We start from the raw sequence: 20999 nt of genomic DNA on the forward strand, positions 1-20999 counted from the left end.
TTGACATCAGTGCTGAAACTCTTAATTTTATTTTTTCATGTAAAGGTGGGGTTTTAGATACACTTGTACTTAATTGTCAGTTCATATTCATTTTTTACTGATAAATGCTATTGGAATCTGGTCTCTATTCCAAAGCGTTATCTGTGCCTTTATGCATGAAGCTCTTTGATGCTGGGAGAAGTATGACGTTTCGGTTGCATACACATTTTGAGGCACTTACTGTAGATAGTCAAAGAGTGCCAGGAAGAGAGGAATATGGAATCATACTATACAGTCACTGTCTTATGGTAGTGCATGTGTCCATTTGCAAACCTTCCAAGTTGTCCATTTGCAAACGTTCCAAACTTTACCTACATTAAAAAGTTGAGATGCACTGCAGATAACTAGCCTGCAAATTATGGAGGAGTCACGCGAGAATGCTTGTGCAAAGAATAGCCCAGAGCCTAGCTGAGCTGCATAGAAACTTCGTTTTCTTCAGAAGTGACTGAGGAAGAAGTACAAATTCTTACACATTGCTTATTTTGAAAAGTCTGTGGTTGGTATTTGAAGTAGGCTGCTAAAATAAACGAGCAATTCCACGACAATGTTGTCTCTACATAGATAATTCTCTTGTATTGATTACACTTACAAAACATCAGCTTTTGACCCATAAACCATTTCATAAAGATGCTTCCTTTTAAAATCAAAATATAGATAACAGCAGTGATCAAGCTACTTTTCACTTACATTTTCAGATTAGTTTTTTTGAAAAACATACTTGGCAAATCAACTAGCAAAAACACAAAGAGAAATAAATACTCTATACAAAAGGATACACACTCTGTCTGTTTTATCTGCATTTGATAACTTTAACGTTTTGAAATACATTAAGTGAATACTTCTGAGTTACTTGCCAGATTGCTGGTAGCTAGTTTTTGGTCCCCAAACAATAATAATGAGGAGTAAGATTTTCATTAACACAGTATAGCTTATAGCAATATCTTAATCAGAGCACAGAGTCTTCCAGTACTTTTTGTCTTCATCTGAAGAAGGAAGTTACAAAAGAATAGATTTTTGTTTTCTTAATTGAAAATAGCACAAAATAAATTTTCAAACATGAAAGGGCAGATGATTAACTCTTTGCCTCGGGTTAAAAAAGATAATAAAGGCAGGGAGTGAGGGGGCGGCTTGGCAATACTGAGTTACAAAGACTGATTTTTCTAAGTTTAGTTGTTCTGTGCCTTGGGTTTAGTTTCTCTTTCAACACTTATTTGGAGTCTGTCTGATAGGAAGTTAGTAATGGCATCTGTATGCCAGCTGTGCAGTAGTATGGGGTTTCCATATGCTTCAGGGTTTTGAATACAGATAGGAAACCATTTGCTGTTTGTTTTTAAAAGAAAAAAATAGAGTTTTGTAACGTACAGTTAGGGCTGATCACATAATCACATAAAAAAATTGAAAGGAAAAGGAAGCATTGACGTTTTGCCCAGAACACTGTTCAGCACCATTATTTTGGTTAAAAACCAAGCTTTTGTAGGCAAGTTCAGTCTCTTGGCAGAGGAAGTCTGTACTGCTTATTGCCAAAGTAGTGCTTGATATCCAGACTTACCAGAGGAGATCTTGTCAATTCTGATTTCGGTAGATATTTTGCTGTTTAGTTTCAAAGGACCTTGATTTCCTTCTTTCTGGCACAATTTTGTGTAGTAATTCAAGGCAGCTAACATATTCAATAAAGGTTGGCAATTAGTTATATCTTCCACTGAGAAAACAGATTTAAAATACACTTGGGGGTTGATTCCCCTGTTCCCCTGACTTTAAATGAGAGACAAGATCAGACATAAATTCTTAGGAGCTAATAAAGATTGCTATTTAAAGGCTTTGTACACTGATCCCTGACTTTAAATAGCTGCTTGTTAATTATACAGGCAGCAGTGTGACCTGCCAAATTGTAGCAACTGGCTAAGCCCCACAGATACGGAGCACAGTGTAAAACTCCTTAAGAAGGTCTGTGGAGCATTGTAGCAGTCCAAGGAAATCCTCACACAGTGAAATCAGTGAACCACAAAGTCTGTTTACATACAAAATTTTAACTGAGGGAGCCTGAGTCTAGGAGAAGGTTTGTTTACTGTCCCTAAAGTTTCCCTAGCTAGAGGAATACTTAGTTCAAAGCATGACCCTTCCATGTTATTTTGCATCTCCAGAGATATTTGAAATACTTTGTGGGTAAGTTTGGTGTCTTTTATGTTTGGCGATGGCATTGGAAGGTACATTAGGTCTGTCTGATTTTCCCCACTGGAATTGCTGGGAGGCCAAACATTTTGAGTATCGATTTTGTTCTGCCCTGGTACAGATACAGAAACTCCTGAGTGGTTTCAAAAAGCCTTTTTTTGGTTGTTTGGTTGGTTTTTTTCCAGAAGACAATTGATTCCTATTGGAAATTATAAAACTTTTTTTTTTTTACTCTTTTCCTCCTTCTCCCAGCTGAAATGACCATGTGGTTCTGGGCCTCAGCAATCTCACTGATAACATTTTATTGAAATCCAAGAGTCTTGAAAAACACTTGGCTTTGTTGAAAAAAGTCTGTTTAGACTTAAAGTGTGTACAAGGAGGAATGTTCAGACCTGTTTTACCTAGTAATGGGTTTTAATCTGTTTCCATAAGAGACCTTTAAGGAAAGGATTCTTGTTTGTGGTGGGTTTTGTATTTGCTTGAAAATGTTTCACTAAAGTAGAGGACAAACTTTGAAGAGAGGATGCTGGAAAGATGTGCATGTTTTACCACAGCAGAGCAGGTGGGTTTTCATGATCACCAAAATGACAGAAATAATTTCCCATGCTCTGCTGTGAAGCATCTGAGCAATGTTTCAGAGAAGTCTGTGAAGGACTACATCAGCCTTGGCACAATTGGACAGAAAAAACTCTCATTGGACAGAAAAAACCTCACTGGACAGAGAAATGTTACATCTTTTAACCGGTTAGAAGGGTAGGATTTTTAGGGCTGCCAACAATGCATTCTTTGCTCTCAGGAATGGCTATTATTAGACATATCAGATGAGTTTTGTCAACGTGTATTTTTCTCCTTCTGATAATTCTGATTAGCTACAGTTGGCATATGTTTCTATATTTTCAGTTAGTATTCTGCGCATTGTTATTCAAATATACTGTGTAAATGAGATCTTGATTCTGTGGTGACCTCCACAAAGAACTGGTAATTGCAGTGGTTTCAGATTTGAACAGCTCTCCTTACACTGTGTTTAGCAGTACATAAGTGGTCTGACTGATTTCCTTGATGATTGCCAAACCAGCAAAGGTGAAAGAGGATCCAAAACTGTATACCAGGCTGCTTGTTTTCATTAACTGAAGACTGTTTTTGTGGAATACTTAATTCTGTGACACAAGCCAAAGTAATTAAAGGCTAGAAAGAGAGGAAGGGGTAAAAGTTTTTAAAAATAATTACCACTGCCTGGTAGAAGCATACATATTTCAAATAAACTTGAATCAGTCCCAGTGCCATTCTGTTTGTTCAAGGCTTTTTTCCTCCTCTCTTAAAAGCCTAATGTCTGGGGTTTTTTGGGAGATTGTTAATATCATTGTATGATTCATGTCATTATATTTCTGTAATTTATATAGTTGAATATTTTTCTGTCATAGACCATGAGGTGATCTGTGGTTTCACATAATTGTATTGATTATTGCAACCCAAACTTGAGTTTTACCTAACTTCAACATCTGTTATGCTCTGTAGTTGATACTCCAGATCCCTATGTGGAGCTGTTCATCCCATCCGCTCCTGATTGCAGGAAGAGAACGAGACATTTCAATAACGATGTGAATCCTGTGTGGAATGAGACCTTTGAGTTCATTTTGGACCCCAACCAAGAGAATGTTCTTGAGGTAAATCACATGGCTGAGCTGTATCTGTGAAAATGGAAGTTGTGCAATGTCTAGAAGGTTAAAGTAACAGTAGCTTGTACAGGTATGGCATCTGTTGTCTCAAGATGACAACTTTTTTTTTAAACATTAAAGGCTGTTTTTTGCCTTTAGGCATGGTGCTAAGCAAGAGGTGTTGTACAAATTGCATTATTCATGGAGTAGCCTTGAGAGTTATTATAGGATATGCCTCTGAGTCATCTCTCAGACTGCTCCTGAGGGCTAGTAGCTTACTATTCTTCACATCAGCCATAAATTGTTTTCTCCCTGCTTCCTACACTGATTCTACTATTATGGACAGTGAATAGGTGGGGGTAAAGTCAAGTCTCTGCCCATTCCCTGCTTCTCCCTGAGGAGACAGAAAGCAGAAGCATGATTCTGCTCTGTCCTCTATGCCTGGAGCCAAGGGCTGTGTAGCCCACCCAGTGATGTTTTGGGTACTCTTATTCCACGTGCAGGCTAGTTGACTAAGCCACCATTAAGTCTCAGTATGTTAAACCTTTCTGGGTTGTGTACCAAAGGTGAGTGTTAAGTGTAACTATTTTATAAGTGGGCATGGCAAGCATTTAAGGTTATCTATAGTCCTTTGTTAGCTTGGTTCTTCATAGGGGATGGCCCTAACACATGAAGTCTTCTGACCCGAGCTTACAGAGTTTCAGTTTAAATTGGCCAACTGGGACAGAGGCTAAAGCCTGTGAAGCTTTTCATTGAACTAGTAACCATAATCTCTTGGGGCTAAACTGTTCAAGATCTGAAAATTGAATTGTGCTTCCTACAAGGCTCCCTGTGTTCTTGGGGACAGGGGTAGGTTCTACAGTTCAGGGAGGAAGAATCCCATGATCAGCTCAATGGAGCATGAAGAACTATCATATGCATCCTGCAAAAGAGACAGCAATACTAGGGAATTCACAGTAACTTCCCTACAGCTTTGCAGAAAGCAGATTACCCAAAATAGCTTCCACCAGCTGGTCAGGTGCAACAGTCACCTGAGTTGATTCTTCCTAAATGTTTTGGTCATAGACATGCAAACTGGCCACATGAAACTCGGTAGAAGTTTGAAATCTCTTAGTTCTTGCTTTCTAATAACAAGTCAGGAATATCAGGAATTAGGAAGAGGAATGGAATGATTCTGGCTTCTTTGTGAAAAAGCATTTATGGAAATAGGAAGAAGAAAAGAAGAACTTGGGTTCATCAGCTGCCTTTGTTGCAGTATGGGAACTAAAAATTGTTTCAATTTTGCCTGATAAAGACTTTGTGGATTCTAACAAAAGTCCTCGGGCAGAGAGTTTTACCTCTCTCTTTGCAGATCCTGTGCTTTTTTGGAAGATCTGCAGGAGCTACAGCTGGCTAAATAACTGATGTGATCTATAGCAGCTCTCATGATGCTCAAAAGAGAAGTGGAATGGTAAACTGAGGAATAGCAAATAATAGTTAAAATATATTCCCTTGGTTTTACTGGCATTGTGTGAAGACTGGGTCAGATTCTGCTTGTAGTTACACTTAGGCAGCTTCCCTAGTACTGTATGAATTTGTTGAGTACAAAATTTGGTTCAAGGATTTTTAAAGGATAAGTTATTAAAGTCACAAACAGCAGTGGCCAATGGCTTACCTCCTGCCTTCTTGGGAACACTACCACCTCTTATACTCTGTATCTTTATGCATTCTGATGTGAAGAAGTTGAGATGCTGCTAAGGCATTAGTTTCTTACTGTTACATGGTCTCAGATATTTTTGACCATATGGAGGCCTGCCTCATTTGCTTCCTTCTGTGGTAACAATGTGACTAGCTCATTTCCCACCAGGGTGAGAACCTCCAGTTACTAAAACATCTTTTGTAATTTGGCTAACATTTTGCAAGGTGTTTCTCAGTTTTTAGCATGGTTTTATGCAGTCGTTATAAAGTACAGGATTTTATGAGCTGGCAAGCTGTTGATTTCCTGCACAGTATGGCCATAGCATACTGCTGGGTTCTGCAAGTCTCTATCTCCTGTAACAGAACACAAGATTGATTTAAGTAGAATTCGGAAATGTATCTTTACGTTAACTAAAGGCTGTTGCTGTTCTCCGAGACACATGCTGTAAAATTCCATGAAAATTACCTGCAAAGAGCCAGTGATACCATGTAATAATGGTTAATTGTGGACCTGATTGATATGTATATTTGCATACACATATGTGGTGTTCACAGTAAACAATATCTTCACCATGAAGGGTATAGTCTTCAGGTTAAAACTGATGTTTGTGTTCTGCCACTGTTGTACACACACGCAGTGCCTGGCAGAGCCTTTGGATTCTGCATGGAGTGCAGTGTCAGAATTCAAATATGCGAAACCACCTCCCCGCTGAAAACCTCTTTGTGAATTTCCAAGCTCACACAGACTCCACAATCCTCTCGACTCCTCAGATTATTTTAATCTAAATCTTTAACTCTATCCCAAGTGCAGTTTTCACTCTAAAGTGTAAGAAGCTCTCCAAAATCCCATTAAGAAGTTTTTGTTATTGCTATTGGTTTTAAAAGACAGCCCTCAGAGATTACATCAATGGGCATAAAGTTCTGCAAGGAAACAGAATAACGTAGATGCCATTAAAATAATGAGTTGTGTCCTAAAATACAGTTCATCATTTCAAAGGGTTGCTTGTGGCACAGGATGAAGAAGATTCTTTATAGCTGAGAAGAGGCTGAACCCAGATGTAGCAACTAGTTATTCAACTCTGACATGGAGAATATGAGAAGAGACATGAAGATCTGGCTGGATACAGAGAAAAGCTTTGTGTAATTTGGAATGTTGCACTTTTTGCCAAATCATTGCTATAAAAAATCTTGTGCTGCAGATAGAAGGCTAGGATGTATGGATGCTGTCTTCACTGAAAAGTTGCTGCTTTTTGGCATATCGCATTTAAAACTATATAAGTTTCTCCATAGAGAAGTTTTACTAACTGGAAATTTGAAGTAATTGTATATTTTATATGTATAATTTGAAGTTACTATGTCTGCTTAGAAAGGTGGTGAAATCTACTGACAGAAGGGTGCTAGGATAAAAAACCCTTTGTAAATGATACTGTCATACTCATGCAATTGATTGCCTTGAAGGTGCCACTTACACTATACATGAGCTTATCCTGTTTTAAAAGAACGTGTCTGTTGGCATTGGGCATTAACTGGGTTGGGCCTATTACTTTTCCATATAATTTTTTTATTACTTTAGGCATAGGCTGTATGGAATTAAAAAGGGATTTATCAAAATAGGTTTGAATACCCGTGTATCTTTTCTAGGTTACTTTGATGGATGCCAATTACGTTATGGATGAGACTCTTGGCACATCCACATTTCCTATATCTTCTCTGAAACTGGGAGAGAAGAAGGAGGTCCAGTTAACTTTCAATGATGTAAGTTGCAACTTTCATAGCTTTGCATTTGTTGGTGCAGCTTTGAACATGATGGAAAGTTCTTAAAAGAGCACCTGAACTGAGGGACCTAAACTATTGTGTTGACCAGGATGTACCATGTTTCAGTTCTTTATCAGGTGTCTGAATTTTATCTGCCACATTCTGGTTAGATAAATCTTCTTCACATATCAGTAGAGGATGGTGCTTATAAAGGCTAAGTGATGTGTCCTAAGGACTCTCACTGAGTCTGATGTTACTTGAGTATTCCCTCATTCATTTTGTTGAAGCATAAGAAAAACGTTTGACCTGCTCTTGATACTCGTCAGAAGTACATGTTTCTAGTTGAAAGGAAATAACAAGACTATTTCTGATCCCATCAGTCTACCTCAGTACTATGTATGTGTTTGTTTTCTTAATATAGAGATAAGTTTTGAATTCAAGAAGGGATTAGAATATATCATGGAGGGGGTAAGGGTGGCAGCCTTTCAATCGGGAAATAGCTGAATATTTGGGGGCGTGGGTGGGAGTATCTCAGGTGAGGATTGTTCTCTGCATACCCTGTTCTGAGCATTCACTGTTGCCCGTGGTTAAACACAAAGTGCTGGCCTAAAGGCACTGTATTTATCTTCTTACAGCCCTGCTGAGGGGAGAATTAAGAAAAACAGTGCCACTGAATGCCTTAGTGTCCCTGCTGAGAGAATTCTCTTTAAAAAAGTCTAGTTTCAAACTTCCGCTTGCTAAACCAGTTTCTGCACCACTTGTTTCAATTTAGTTTAATGGTCTTTGTTAGCTTGAGAGGTTATGTAGAGTTTGCTGGTCAGTATATTACCTCTGCTACTGATGCCTGTGGCTTCCAGAAAGCTAACAAATTCTTTTTTATTATATGTTTAACTTTCAATAAATGGCTTGTTGTAACACAACCCTAGTTAACATGCAATAATGCATTAATTGGATTATTCTCTTTAAACACGTATACAAAACAGGTGGAGCCAGTTTAACAGGGATTGTCTGCCTGCACGGTAACTCCTGGAAATTGTTGTTAAATCTGTGTGTAATTGAGCTTGTTCTGCACATATTAAGATGTTGTCATTTATTAGAGTAGTGTATCACAGGGCATTCTGAACATAATTCAGTACATGTAGTTATATCCATCACATCTGGTTATCTTTATATTATATATATCGTATGCATATACTATATGTATAAATTCTGTCTGCATTTCTGTTTTGGACTGTGGTTTATTATATGGTCAGAGGTCTTGATTTGTGACTGCTCTGCTGTCTTCCATGTAATATGAAAGTGTGGTTACAGCAAATAACTGGTTAAGGCCTATTTATTGGAAATCAGAGAGTTTAATATGTAAGATTTATTATTTAATTAGGTGTAGCCTTAGGGCAGTTGGAATTTTGATACCCTCTTTTTTTTAATTTTTTTTTTTAAAGTTACTGCATATTTTTGAGTTTCCGCATATTTATTTCACTAAGTGCTTCAGTAACTCTTGGACTTCCAGAGTGTGGGCTGACTGCAGATGGCTAGTTCTGCCAGGAATGAGGTGAGGTAGTGAGAAAGAGCTGATGAATAGTTTGAAAACACAGTTTACAAAGCTCGTGCCAATAATATAAGGCCTTGCCACATAACAGATATGCTTTAACTTCTCATCAGCACTCAGCAAAGCTTGGTAGAGAACACAGGGGAAAAAAAATCAGTGAAAAAAGCCAAATATACTCTCAAATTTATAAGGAAGTAGTAACAGAACATCAAGTCAGGTTGAGCCCAGCGTAGACAATTTGTATACACAACCTGTATTCCTGAGATTTCTGTGGCAGTCTGTATAAGGTATAGAAAATGGCATGCTATTTCCCTATTGGAACGTTTCACTTCAAGGGTTTATTTAATACTGTGTGCGTACATTTTTTTCAACCACTGGATCACTGCATGGTTTCTGAAGTGCTTTCTAAATTAGTAATATCAGGTGCTGGAATAATGTAATTACTACCCTGTCTTTGAAGTATTTCCGTAAATGACTCTTCACTCTGTTTCTTCATGTTCTTCCTTTGTTATTTCTTTGCCTTTTCTTTCTCCCACCACCCTGTTAATACGCTACCTCATTTACAATTCCCATTTCAGAGGGCAGGAGTGGAGTGCCAGATTTTACCTGGCCTGTTGGCAGGTATGTGGGATGTGAGAGGCCAGAGGCATCTTTGCACTTCCATATCCTTTAACTACTCTGTATAAGTGTCAAGCAAACGTTCAGTCTGAGGTGTTCTAGCTCTGTTCCTAGTGATCACATACCACAAATGAGGAGGATAATCTGTTTATAGCTAGAGGCAGGGTGAAACAAGACACTGTGTGAGTTTGCTACACTCCCACAAGGCTGTACCAATATGTCGGTGACCATTGCATATGAGAGAGCTCAGGGAGATGAAAATGTCTGTCCATTCTGTCTTTGTTCTAGCAACCTCGTACTCTTGGATTTTGCCTAGCATGCAGTTGGTGCGTTAACCATCATTTTTTTACGTTTTGCGTGCAGGCAACCCCTTGTAAGTGCTCTATGAAAGGCAGAGGAGACCAACCCATAGCTTATGGGTCAGGTAGTTCTCTGTGGTCTGCAAGTGAAATCGTTATGTAGTGACATTTATTAGTTTACTTGCATCTTTCAGAAACTTGCAAGCAATCACTCTTCCTGATTGATAATTTAAGCATATCTAACTGTGGAAAGACACTTGGTGACTCATGTGGAACACAGAGCAGTCATTCCCTTACAAGTCTCTGTTTCAGGTACAAGTTAAGTGTGAAGTTTACCCAGTGAACTGGGAAGCAAGTGGAAGATAGACTGTGGCTGGCAGTAGAAACAAAGGATCCTAAGTGTGTGAAGACAATTAGATCCCTTCAGGCCAAAGATTAATAGCACTCTCAAAAAGGGATTGCCAGTGGAAGAAAGCCAAGACAATGGGATCTGATGAATGAAAGTCAGGACCTAGCAGCACCTAGCAGCATTTCCTACTGTATTCAGTGGTAGTGGTGGATTTTCGAATCACATTGTGTACTTTTAAAAAAAAAAATTCTGTAGAAAAGAAACTCATTCATGTATTTCAGAAATGTCCCCCTTTAAAAAAAGTGATTTAAAGAAAAATTCTGACAGCAGTAGTTAGTTTATGTTCCAGGTGTGTTTGTGGTTTTTTCCCTCTGTAAGTGGTGTAACCATATTTAAATATTTCTTGTTTAGGTCACTGAAATTACTTTGGAATTGTCTCTTGAAGTATGGTAAGTATCTCATATTTTTAAAAAAAAGGTGGAAAATGTATTAGCAGCAAAGGTATTTTTTATTTTACTCTGTTCATTAGAATTTTCTTAAAAACATGTCAGGTATGGAGTGCAAAAATTCCTTGTTTTAACATAGAAATACCAAGTACTGTAAAGTCAGGAGATTTTAAAATTAAGGGTTCTTTTCACATTGTAATTCCATCACTGACTTAAACACCATTACTTGTATTAGGAGGTGTGCCCTTTCCAAATATTTTCAGAAACAAGGCCATTGTATATGAATTTCTCATCCTGGTTTATGCTAAGTGCTTTCCTTTTCAAGGGCTTTTTCTCTAATAAATTCACAGACATCAGGTTCAGCTGTTATCCTCATTATTTTACCTTCTATGGTAACTTTGCATCTCACGTTAACTTTCAGCATATATGGATACTTATTACAAAGCTGCCCCTGAAATATATTTAAATGTTAATACCATGCAGTGCCGAAGTCAAAGGTGAAGATCTCAGTAAGGCCAGGATTTCACCATGTGTAAAGCTAAGCAGATGCCTACCTTTTTTTTTTTCCTTTATTTTTGTTTCCTCTCTAGCTGTCTTTCTCCCTCTTTCTTAGCCTATCTAGGTGAAAGACCAAAAATGACCTTGAGGCATAATCAGAAAAATACCTTTTAAGTCTAAAAACTAATTACTGAGAACAAGGCATTTAAAGAGTCTTTTTTTGTCTGTAACCATAAATAGCAGTGGTGAGCACTCTAACTGTAAATGTGGAACTCTTTCATAATGACTCCAGAGACTGACAAACATCCCCCAGGGATAATTTCTGCTCATCATTTTGTACCAGTAAAGATGCATATGTGGGTGGTCCTTGAGACCACCCCTAAACCTTCCAGGGCTTGTACATTACAAGTATTTCTTATCTCTGACATTAAATGAACAGAAGATACTTGGCTATGTCTTGCTGCTCTTAGGCAGTAGGCTTTGAAATATGTTAATCAAAAGGATCTGATCAAGTTCTGCTCTGTTATTCTCGGATGGCTGTGCAGATTTTGGATTCTGCGTGGACCTCTTGTTCATGGTATCATATACCTTCATGGAACATTGCTTCTAGGCAGCCTTTTTCCCCCTTTTTCTTAATCCCATTATTTTATTGCATAATAGGTTTTTAAAAAGTCTGAGGAATTATTATCTATGCCTAAATAGATCCATTTCACCATTGTGTGTTTTTCATAAAGGACTCTTAAAAATGCTGCCTTGTGACTACATGTCAAAGTATCCGCAAACATTTTTAGCTCATCTTCGTAAATATGAGAATTTCAATGAGGCAGATACCAGGACGAATTTGTACACACCTTCTCGGTGCTGTCTGCTAGAGGCAGTGCTGCTGGGAGGTATTTTAGTTCAAACCCTTTGAATGACATACAGGCTCAGTGAGTTAACTAGTCCAAATGAGGTGACAGTTCAAATTGTTTATCTTGCCTTGATACCTGAAATAAGAAGTGGGAGCTGAAGTTGTAGCTTTTATTTAAGTACAGTATTGAGGTCTTTACGCAGCCCTACGTATATTTTTGATCACACAATGTGGGGAAAAAGCTAGAGAAAAAAGCTTAGTCTTTTCTGTGGCCAGCCAGTACAATTTGTGCTGACATCCATACAGTTTTTGATTGTAAGACTGAATGGATACAGAGTCAAAATTACCCTCTCCTCCCTTAACATGAACCTCTAACTTAAGAAGAGTGTATGTTAGTAGGAATGTATGAAAATTTTTCATTGCAGTTCATTGTTCAGTGGATAAGCAGAGAATTCAAATTTCTAGACTGTAAGTTTGTAATTGTATGTGAGTGGTGAACTCGCTATATTTTAATTTAGGTCTTTTTAAGACCACATAATATAGCACTAGAAGCTGCATATTTTGTGTTTGGTTTTCACTACTATTTGAACAATAAGGTTTCTATATAAAATGCATGTTTTAAAGACACAGTGTGCCATTGTTCTTTGCATCCCATCACTCCATGGAATCAGCTGATGCAATCTTGTCACATGAATAATCATAACTTTATTTTATTTTATTTTATCTTATGTAGGTTAATGAGGAATTTAGTCTTACAACCACTCATTTCCGAAGGTGATATTTTTAATTCTGTTTTGAATTATGCCTTTTGTTAAAGCCTGTCTGTTTTGCAAAATAGCTCTTCGACTGATCTCCGGTTCAGCATGGCTTTATGTGATGAGGAGAAGAAATTTCGGCAACAGCGAAAAGATAATATCATGCACAGTATGAAATCATTTCTGGGAGAGGAAAACAGTAAGAACTTGACCACTTCCCGTGATGTAAGTTTGGAGAGTTCACATCAAGATTAGTATCCCCTTTGGAGTCCTGCATTTGTCCCTCAAAAGAATGAATGAGACATATGAGGTAGAAGGTTCAATGTAAAGAGATGGCAGAAGCAAAAAACTTTCTTTTTCCTCTATAAGCATACAATATTTAAGCTGGAGAATAATTTTTCTTGTGCTCTAAAGTTTAAGGAGACAAAATCCTGTGCCAAAATGAAGCTGCACTTAAATAAGATAGGCCCATTATGTGCAAAAGGACAGTACTGTGTAAATGCCATCATAGGATAGAAATCACAGCTTTTCATTTGCACTGCACCTTAAACTGCTGTAACTTTTATCTGGTTCTTTGTTGGTTTAATCTTTAGCAGGCTGTGCCGAGGTTAAAATTGGGCAAAGGTGATAAATCCATACTTTTCATTTTGCTCTGATTCCAAATTCCATGCTTTGTTAAGCTGTTGGTTCTGAGCTGAGATCGTCATCTGAAAAATGCCTAAAGGGGCTGGGAAATACCTGCTGCACAAGAAGCTTGCAGTGGCTCTGGGCACACGCCTAACTGCAGAATCTGCCCTTGCATGCTTGATATCCAGCCTGTGCTCTTAAAATGGCCTTGGCTGTATGGCCTTCGTGTCTAAAAGATTAGGCAGGAAATTAGGTGGTTTAATGTTAGAATCAGATTAGAAATTATTTTCTTTCTTTCCTTTCTTCTTTTCCTTTAGCCCATTTTATAGGATTAGCATTACGAAGTTTATTTCTTAGAGAATGTGAGAAACTACAGCTTTCATTGACTCGCTGGTGCTCTGTACCAAGCCAACAGAAAGTTAAGCCTACAGATCTAGATGGACTGATGGTGGTTTGGGTCACATCAAAGTGAGGAAGGGTGCCAAAGCCTATTGATCTTTTCAGTGATTTCATAAAACACTTAATTGACTATTGTATTTCTATAAAATTGTTTGAAGCAAGAAAAATTATAAAAATAAACCAAGCAAATGTTCAAAACACATTATTTTGAATTAATTAAGGATACACTTGGTACAGATCCACTTGTTTTGTAGTAGTTTTTCCATCTTCCTCTTTCTTCCTTGCTTGTTCCCTCTCCTATTCTGCTCCCAGAACTGTGACAGGAAGACTGGGGGCGGGGGTGTGTGTCAAGCAATGAACAGAGTCAATGAATTAATCTGGCTTGATTAATTCATTGATATTGATTCCTTTTGTGCATTTTTAGTAGAAGCAGAATGTGACAGTCTTTTGCAGAATCTGGAACCAACACTGAAGAATTCCTTTTAAATTTCTATGAAGTTTTGAGCAGGTGGTAAATATGCTATTGTTGTATACTTTTGAACTCTGTCTCGCATAATAAAATGTGCTTGTCTGAGCTTTCTGAGGAAGATGAAAGAATTTGACAAGTGTCGTACATATTTTGTTTGTAGTGATATAAATTGTGCATATTGTGAAGGAACATTTTCAAGGTTTTTTAATTTTCTGTTCAGTTATTTTAATCTTAACACGTGCAAATCTTACCAGAGTAGATATTTGAGAATGTGACATTGGTCTGATCTTCTACAGCAGAATAATATCTTCCTCAGAAAGGATGCAGATATTCTGCCAAGATCCAGTTAGAACTGGAGTGATACTCAGTGCCTGAAGTATCAGTTCTATGGAGGTGGTATGTGTGCATGAATTATTGTAAATGCTAGGTAAGATTTCATATTCTTTTCGTCATCATCTTCCCTTGGTATCCCTCACTGTCTCAAATATGGAAATTTTATCAGTTAAATTGCATCTTCCAAGACCAGACAGTAATCTCTAATTGTAGGCTTATCAACCCTAGGAAGGACTGAGGTAATGTGATCCTCCCATTTTTCACATGCCAAGTGTGTATTTCTAAGCTGACTTGTCAGAATTTTTAGCTGCTTCTAGCAATGAAAAAAACCTTTTTGTTCAAATTAAAATAGAGTTTTGTCCTTGTAGCCTGTCATTTTCACTTTTATTGCTACAGATGGAAGATAGCAGGAAGATTTATAGGATGTTTGTAGTCTTAACATGGCATCAGAAGTCGGGAGACATAATGAGTATTCTTAGCTGCCTGTGAGTCATTGTTTAATCTTAAGCAAGTCATTTAACTTAAAGTTCACCTAAGTTTCTTCATCTGTGAATAGCAACACGTGTGCCTTGCAGGGATGCTATGAGACTTTAATACCTGTGAAATAATTATACATCCCTGGATGGGGAAGTGAGTACTTCCAAATTTCCTCGCTTCATCTTGAGGCAGATTCTGAAAACACAGAGGATGAGATTTGCTCGGTTTATTTTTATAATTTTTCTTGCTTTAAACAATTTTATAGAAATATCATAATCAATTAAAGAACGCATATAGTTCTCTAAGACTGGATTTGCAGAACAATTTTTTAATAATCATCTGTGTACCCCATGGCAATTTTTTTTCCACCACAGGTATTCTTGTCCAGATTTTGCGCACTGTGTTTCCAGGCTATTTGGATAAAACCATCTGCACCACTCATTCCCCAAACAAGATGTAGTATGTTGTATCTTTTTTTTGGCAGACTACTAGAAAATATGATTGAGATGCCTTTTTCAGAGCTCGCTTTTCTTAAAACATATCTTGCTTCCCAAATCCTTTTCACATTCATGCCCAGTTCGGTGATTAAGCAATCAGCACGCGTTGAGATGAGGCACCCATTGATCGAAGTGGAACTGTATGCTGCTGAGCTTGTCCACACAGTACAGTGCCCCATGGATCCTAGAAACAGTACAGATGTACTGCCAAAACACTTCATCAGCGTTGTTAAATCCTGTTCAGTGGAGTTTGTTTGGATGATATCTAAGCTGGTCTGTTCAAAACTAGCTTGGGTCCCTCAGCATTGTGCCATGCAGACCAACCATGGGGAAAAGAAAGCCATGCTGGCATGGCCTTTTGGTTGTTCAGAAGTGGGCGCAACCATATAGAATTGAGTGTGGCAGTGTGGCCAGGGATAAGAGCAATGGACTTTTGTCTCCAAGACTTTTGAATTCAATTCACATTTTTGCTGTTGACTCACCACATCACTTTCTTTTGAGTCACTTACCCTTTTGGTCTAAGTTTACTAACCTGCTTGAATGGGTTTAGTACCTCTGCCCCTGTTTCACTGATCATGTACAAAGGACTTCAGGTTCAGAGCACCTCAAAGAGTGGAGTGCATCAGCTCCAGCCTGCATACATGGAGAAGCGTGCATGCCTTGGTATCCTAGCTCTTCTCCATTCTTTCTCAGTAGTGAGATGGCTTCTTTGTTCTTTTCCCTTTGTACTCTGTCTGCTGCTACTTCCCCCCTGCCTCTGTCCTATTCATCCTAGAGGGCAACTTGTAAGATGAGTGTATGTAATTTCAAATTGTTTCATTTCTTGCCCTTAAATGTGTTGGAAACTGAATTTCAGCTAAAAAGCTGCTTTAACAAACCTACCTGCTTGGAAATGTGCTCTACCTTCCCCTCTGCAAAGCAGGAAAGGACTCTTAACCTTCATCACCTGACTTATGCCTACAAGTCAACTTGTATTCAGTTGGCTGAAATAAATTAATGTAAAAGTGCAGTAGATTCTTCTGTTCAGTTATTTTTTCATCATTTAAAAGCTTTATTTGCTGTGGGAAGCTTACTTAAGCTGCTGCCCTCTGCTCTAGAGCTCATCCGTTGAATTTCATTTCTGGAAATAAAGTAGCGACTGAAGTTCTTCATGCTTTGCTTTGGTATCAAGTGGAAATGACGAGATACTATACATCCACCTACCTCTTGGTATTCCTGCCCTCCCCCAGTATAGGAATCTATGATTCCCAGAATGTCTGTGGATTAAGTATACAGGAAGCATTTGCGATCAGGATGCTAGTGACTCTTCTTGACATTCTTTATTGATCCTCCTTGCGGATTTCTCTGCATCCTGAAGAAAACTCAGATTTTCCCTTGTGCTCATGCCACTTCACTGATGAATAGGTTTGTTGAATAGTGGTGCTTTGGAAGTGTTCTCACATACTTTTTCCAGGCTTGCACCTGCAAACCACCGTCTTCATCCTGTTGGGATTTGTCTGTGTAGGTTAATTAGGTAGTGTTTGTAAAGAGCTTTCAAAGCCTAACGTACATTATTAAATTTGTGATTAGTAATGTGGCTTTTCTGTTCAAAGCAACTGCTCCGTTATTGGGGTGTTGGCTTAACAAAACAGGCATGTCCTAAATCTTTACCTTTGTTTTGTCATTTTTTTGATAGATAGCTATCTCTGGAGGTGCATTACGAATGCTGATGCCAGTAAATACTTGTGGTTTCTATTACTAAAGCTTAACACTTATGAAGAAGATAATCAAATAATCTTACTGCATCAAGAATAAGCAGTTTTTGAGGAATGGAAGCCTTGAGAAATGTTTCTACTTACTTGGTCATTGTGCTTGGTCATTTCCATGTGACTGTGCATTGTCAGTCCGCAGGGGAGTTTCATGGCTTGGAGTGTGGAGACTGCAGAAAGAAACTGAAATCACATGGTTTCTTTTCTTATAACTAATCCCATCTATTGGCACCTTAAATTGCATTTCAGTGAAATTTTTGACTGATTACCAGTTTGATCAGATAGGGGCTTTCTGCACAACTGTGTAATTCTTTTTATGCTTCGTAACAACCAAGAGGTTGTTACCTTATCACCATTGAATGGTGGAAAATTCTTCTTGGTTTTGGAAACTGGGAACCGGATGGGACCTTTGCTTAGTCTAAAACACTTGATGATGGTAGCAAGTGAATTTTTATTTTATTTTGTCTTCTTTCTAGATATTTGGGGAAACTATGCAGTGGAAGGGAATGGCTTTGAAGTCGGGGCTGGGAAGGCTGGGAAGTAAGAAGAAAAGAAGTATAAAATAAAACCCCTGTAGATACATATTCAATATGGTGTCACTTGTAACTGGGTCTGCTTTTGCTCACTTTGCTATCTCTTGGTAGCTGAGTAGGTGTACAGATACACATAATTTCTCCTTACCTTTCCTGTAGTTTTTGCAAGGTAGCTGTAAATTTGAGACTGTCTTCATGCTATATAATAATATCAGATGTTTTTATTATAAAATGTGTTTTTAAACTCCTAGCCAAAATATTCTTTGTCTCTCTTCTGTTTCTGATTAGTAAGTTTTACTGCTTTTGGCTCTGTTACAAAGATATAATTTGGATTAAAGGTGGTGTTTGGATTGCTTTAAAAATTTCTGTGGTCTTGTAACTAAATAGTTTATTTAGTAAATATATTTAATATCCTCTCTATTTTGGATTATGGATAAGAAGGACAGACATTCTAAAGAAATTCTGAGTATATTTTTATTAGAAATCTTGCTACAAGTGGTGCCGCCTTCGAATAAATTCTAATTCTTCAGATACCAGGCAATTAGGGTTCTAAGTAACAGGGCATCGTGGGGGCAACAACTTAATAATGCTGAGACCTGATATGGTTTATTCACCCAATTTGTAGACTTACTGGTTGTATTTTAAGGTCTGAAGCAGTGCCACAAATCTGTGCGAGTGAACTGAACTTGAAATTCTATACATTATTTCAGTAGACAGGATGCTAAAGAGGGTCATAATGATAGTATTTGACTTTATATATATATTATTTTATATATATATAAAAAATATATATATATTACTACTTGACCAGAAGAATCAGAGAAATCAGGCATTACCTTTCTGTGCCTGTAAGGAATCTAAAATGGAGGATTCTGCGCAGTGATAATGTTGTGCCCTGTTAGCAAGTAGTAGTGAATAAAAAGTACAATATAACAGAGCCGTTACTTTCTTTCTGATCATTACCCAGAAGCTCCCCAAAGATGTGTCTCTGGTTGTATCCTGATGTTCTGTGCAATCAAGGAGCTGCTTTCTTGTAGACGACAGCCCCCTTGCACCCTTTTTCCTCACCTATCTTCTCAGCCTCCACCCATCCATGGCAGTGTGCGAGGCATGTGTGCTGTCCCACCAAGTCTGTGGCATTCTGATTATGTCATAGACCTGTGACTGCACTTGAACTTCCAATTTTTCTTCTTTGATGTCTTTGTTCATTAATATAGAGACATTTGAGGTAAGCCTCTGAACACTTTTCCTTCTGAGCAGGAACATGCAGGCCTCACTACTAACTTTAGCCCATGCATTCCTCCTGCATTTGCAACATTTGCACCCTTTGCTCATTTAGGTCCCTGTCATTGAAGTTAGTCTGAAGTCTTCCTCATTAAATTAGCAAGTCTGTTCATAAACTTGTTCCTCACTCTGTTTGGTCAGGTGGATTCTTTATTTTCCCATGGGCTGTCTTCACCAGCAAGCAAGGCTTCATGGTCAGGAAGCCAAGAGTCTCACTAGTGACACCACCTGCACCTGATAGCATCTGCTTGAGCCATTCCTCTTCCAGACTAGAAAGATCAAGTCACCAGGCTACAGCCTCGGGTGCCTGTGCCCCTTATTCTTGCTCATCTGAGCACCTCTCGTCTGCTCAGGGTCTCTCTTCCCTGCTTCTATCACTGTTGCCCACATGGTTGACCAGCGAGGAGTAGCATCTGGAAGGCCAGGTGAGACTCAGCCATTTCTCCATGCCACCATGGATCTGGAGTCTAGGCAAGCAGCAGACCTCCCTAAACAATCAGTCTGGCTGGCAGGTTGGCCTGTGTCCCATGGAAGAGGGAGTCATCAGCTACTGTGCTTGTCACTTTGTAGCACTGTTTCTTATCCAGTAACCTGTGATATCTGGTCCAAAATCCTCCCTGACAGCATTTGTTCCTTCTCTGTCACCAGGGCTCTGAAACGAGGCAAAGAGCTGCAGGTGGAAGGGGAGACTTCTCTCACTGCCAGAAGTAGCATGCTTGCAGCTCCCTCTCTCCTGGGAATTCATGCTTTCTTCCTGCCCTTGTGTTGCCTCAGTCATATCTTCCTTCTTGCCTACATGGGTACTAGGCACATTTAGCTTCCCTTTATGTCCCTGCACGCCAGGTGCTTTGCACCTTCTGGTTGCTCATGGTCCCTAGGTACAAGATAAATAGGAAGCTGGAAGGAAGTCTGCTCTGCCCCTCCGTGAGTTTTCCACCTTGGCAGAACCTCTCATGCTGCCAGCTGGTTCCTGGCTTCCCTTGCTTATGATCAGCAGTGCTCTCCTCCCATACTGCAATCCAAAAGTACTCTTGCCATCCAGCTCTTTGTGAAGCAGATGGGACTGAGTAAATGACATACAGATATTATACATTGCCCTTGGGCCCAGAGAACCTAAGAGGGACAGGTAACTTCATGGGTGGGATTACAGTACTGTTCCATTCTACGTACAGTGTTTAAAAGTCATATCTCAAAGGGCTTTATTAAAGTATCTTGCCATTCTCTTACACATGTACCACTAAAAGACTGCAGAATACCTTCTTTTTGGTTTGTTAGAACTTTTGTGCACAGGTTTGGAAAAGCACAGGTTTCTTCTCTGCTGTGAGGATCTCTGGATGGTGACCTACTAATTGCACAAGGCTGGTATGTTTGACCAGTGACTGATGAATATTGTTTATTTACTGCTTTTAAGTCTTTATCAGAATTGTTGTGGTGATATGCTATTCTTATCTATGCAGGTACCAGTGATAGCGATATTGGGTTCAGGAGGTGGATTTCGTGCCATGGTAGCGTTTGCTGGAGTCATGAAAGCACTTTATGAATCAGGAATTTTAGACTGTGCGACTTACATTGCTGGTCTCTCAGGATCCACATGGTAAGGGTTTTTTCTTTTGTTTTTCTTGAGTTTTTCTTCAGGAAGTTCAAGAATGAATTTTCATGAGACTTGACTTTATTTCTAAGGTTATAATTCACAGCAAATTTTAGGCATACGCTATCAGTACAGAAAAGACATATGGAGGCAGCTATCTTGCAGCATAGTGGGTCAGTGGAGCAAGTCTGCTGGTGGAGGTGTTTCAGAATGCCTTGAAGGGTGAGGACAGCTCAGTCTCCAGGTGATCTTCCTAGGAGCTTTGATAGCAGGAATGGATGCAAAGAGGTGCTACACATATGCACCCACATTTCTGTATCAACAGCCAATACTGTATGTACTAGGACTGTGTAACTGATTCTGTCATCTTGATAACCAAAAAATA

General features: G+C 38.7%; 1 protein-coding gene across 4 annotated transcripts in view; it reads left to right on the forward strand.

Annotated features, from left to right (window-relative positions):
- PLA2G4A (phospholipase A2 group IVA) overlaps positions 1-20999 on the forward strand; it is an 86079-nt gene that overhangs the window by 37169 nt on the left and 27911 nt on the right. For 3 of the 4 annotated variants that reach the window (XM_052800984.1, XM_052800986.1, XM_052800985.1), the window contains 5 exons: positions 3724-3872; positions 7182-7295; positions 10522-10559; positions 12743-12884; positions 20484-20620. In XM_052800984.1, coding sequence (XP_052656944.1) covers positions 3724-3872; positions 7182-7295; positions 10522-10559; positions 12743-12884; positions 20484-20620 — 580 coding nt within the window. Of the gene's footprint in view, positions 1-3723; positions 3873-7180; positions 7296-8278; positions 8315-10521; positions 10560-12742; positions 12885-20483; positions 20621-20999 lie in introns of those variants that run through there. The other variant, XM_052800987.1, reaches the window with a different exon arrangement.

The sequence above is a fragment of the Harpia harpyja genome, chromosome 11 (assembly GCF_026419915.1).
Source record: "Harpia harpyja isolate bHarHar1 chromosome 11, bHarHar1 primary haplotype, whole genome shotgun sequence".
In the NCBI taxonomy this organism is placed as follows: Eukaryota; Metazoa; Chordata; class Aves; order Accipitriformes; family Accipitridae; genus Harpia; species Harpia harpyja.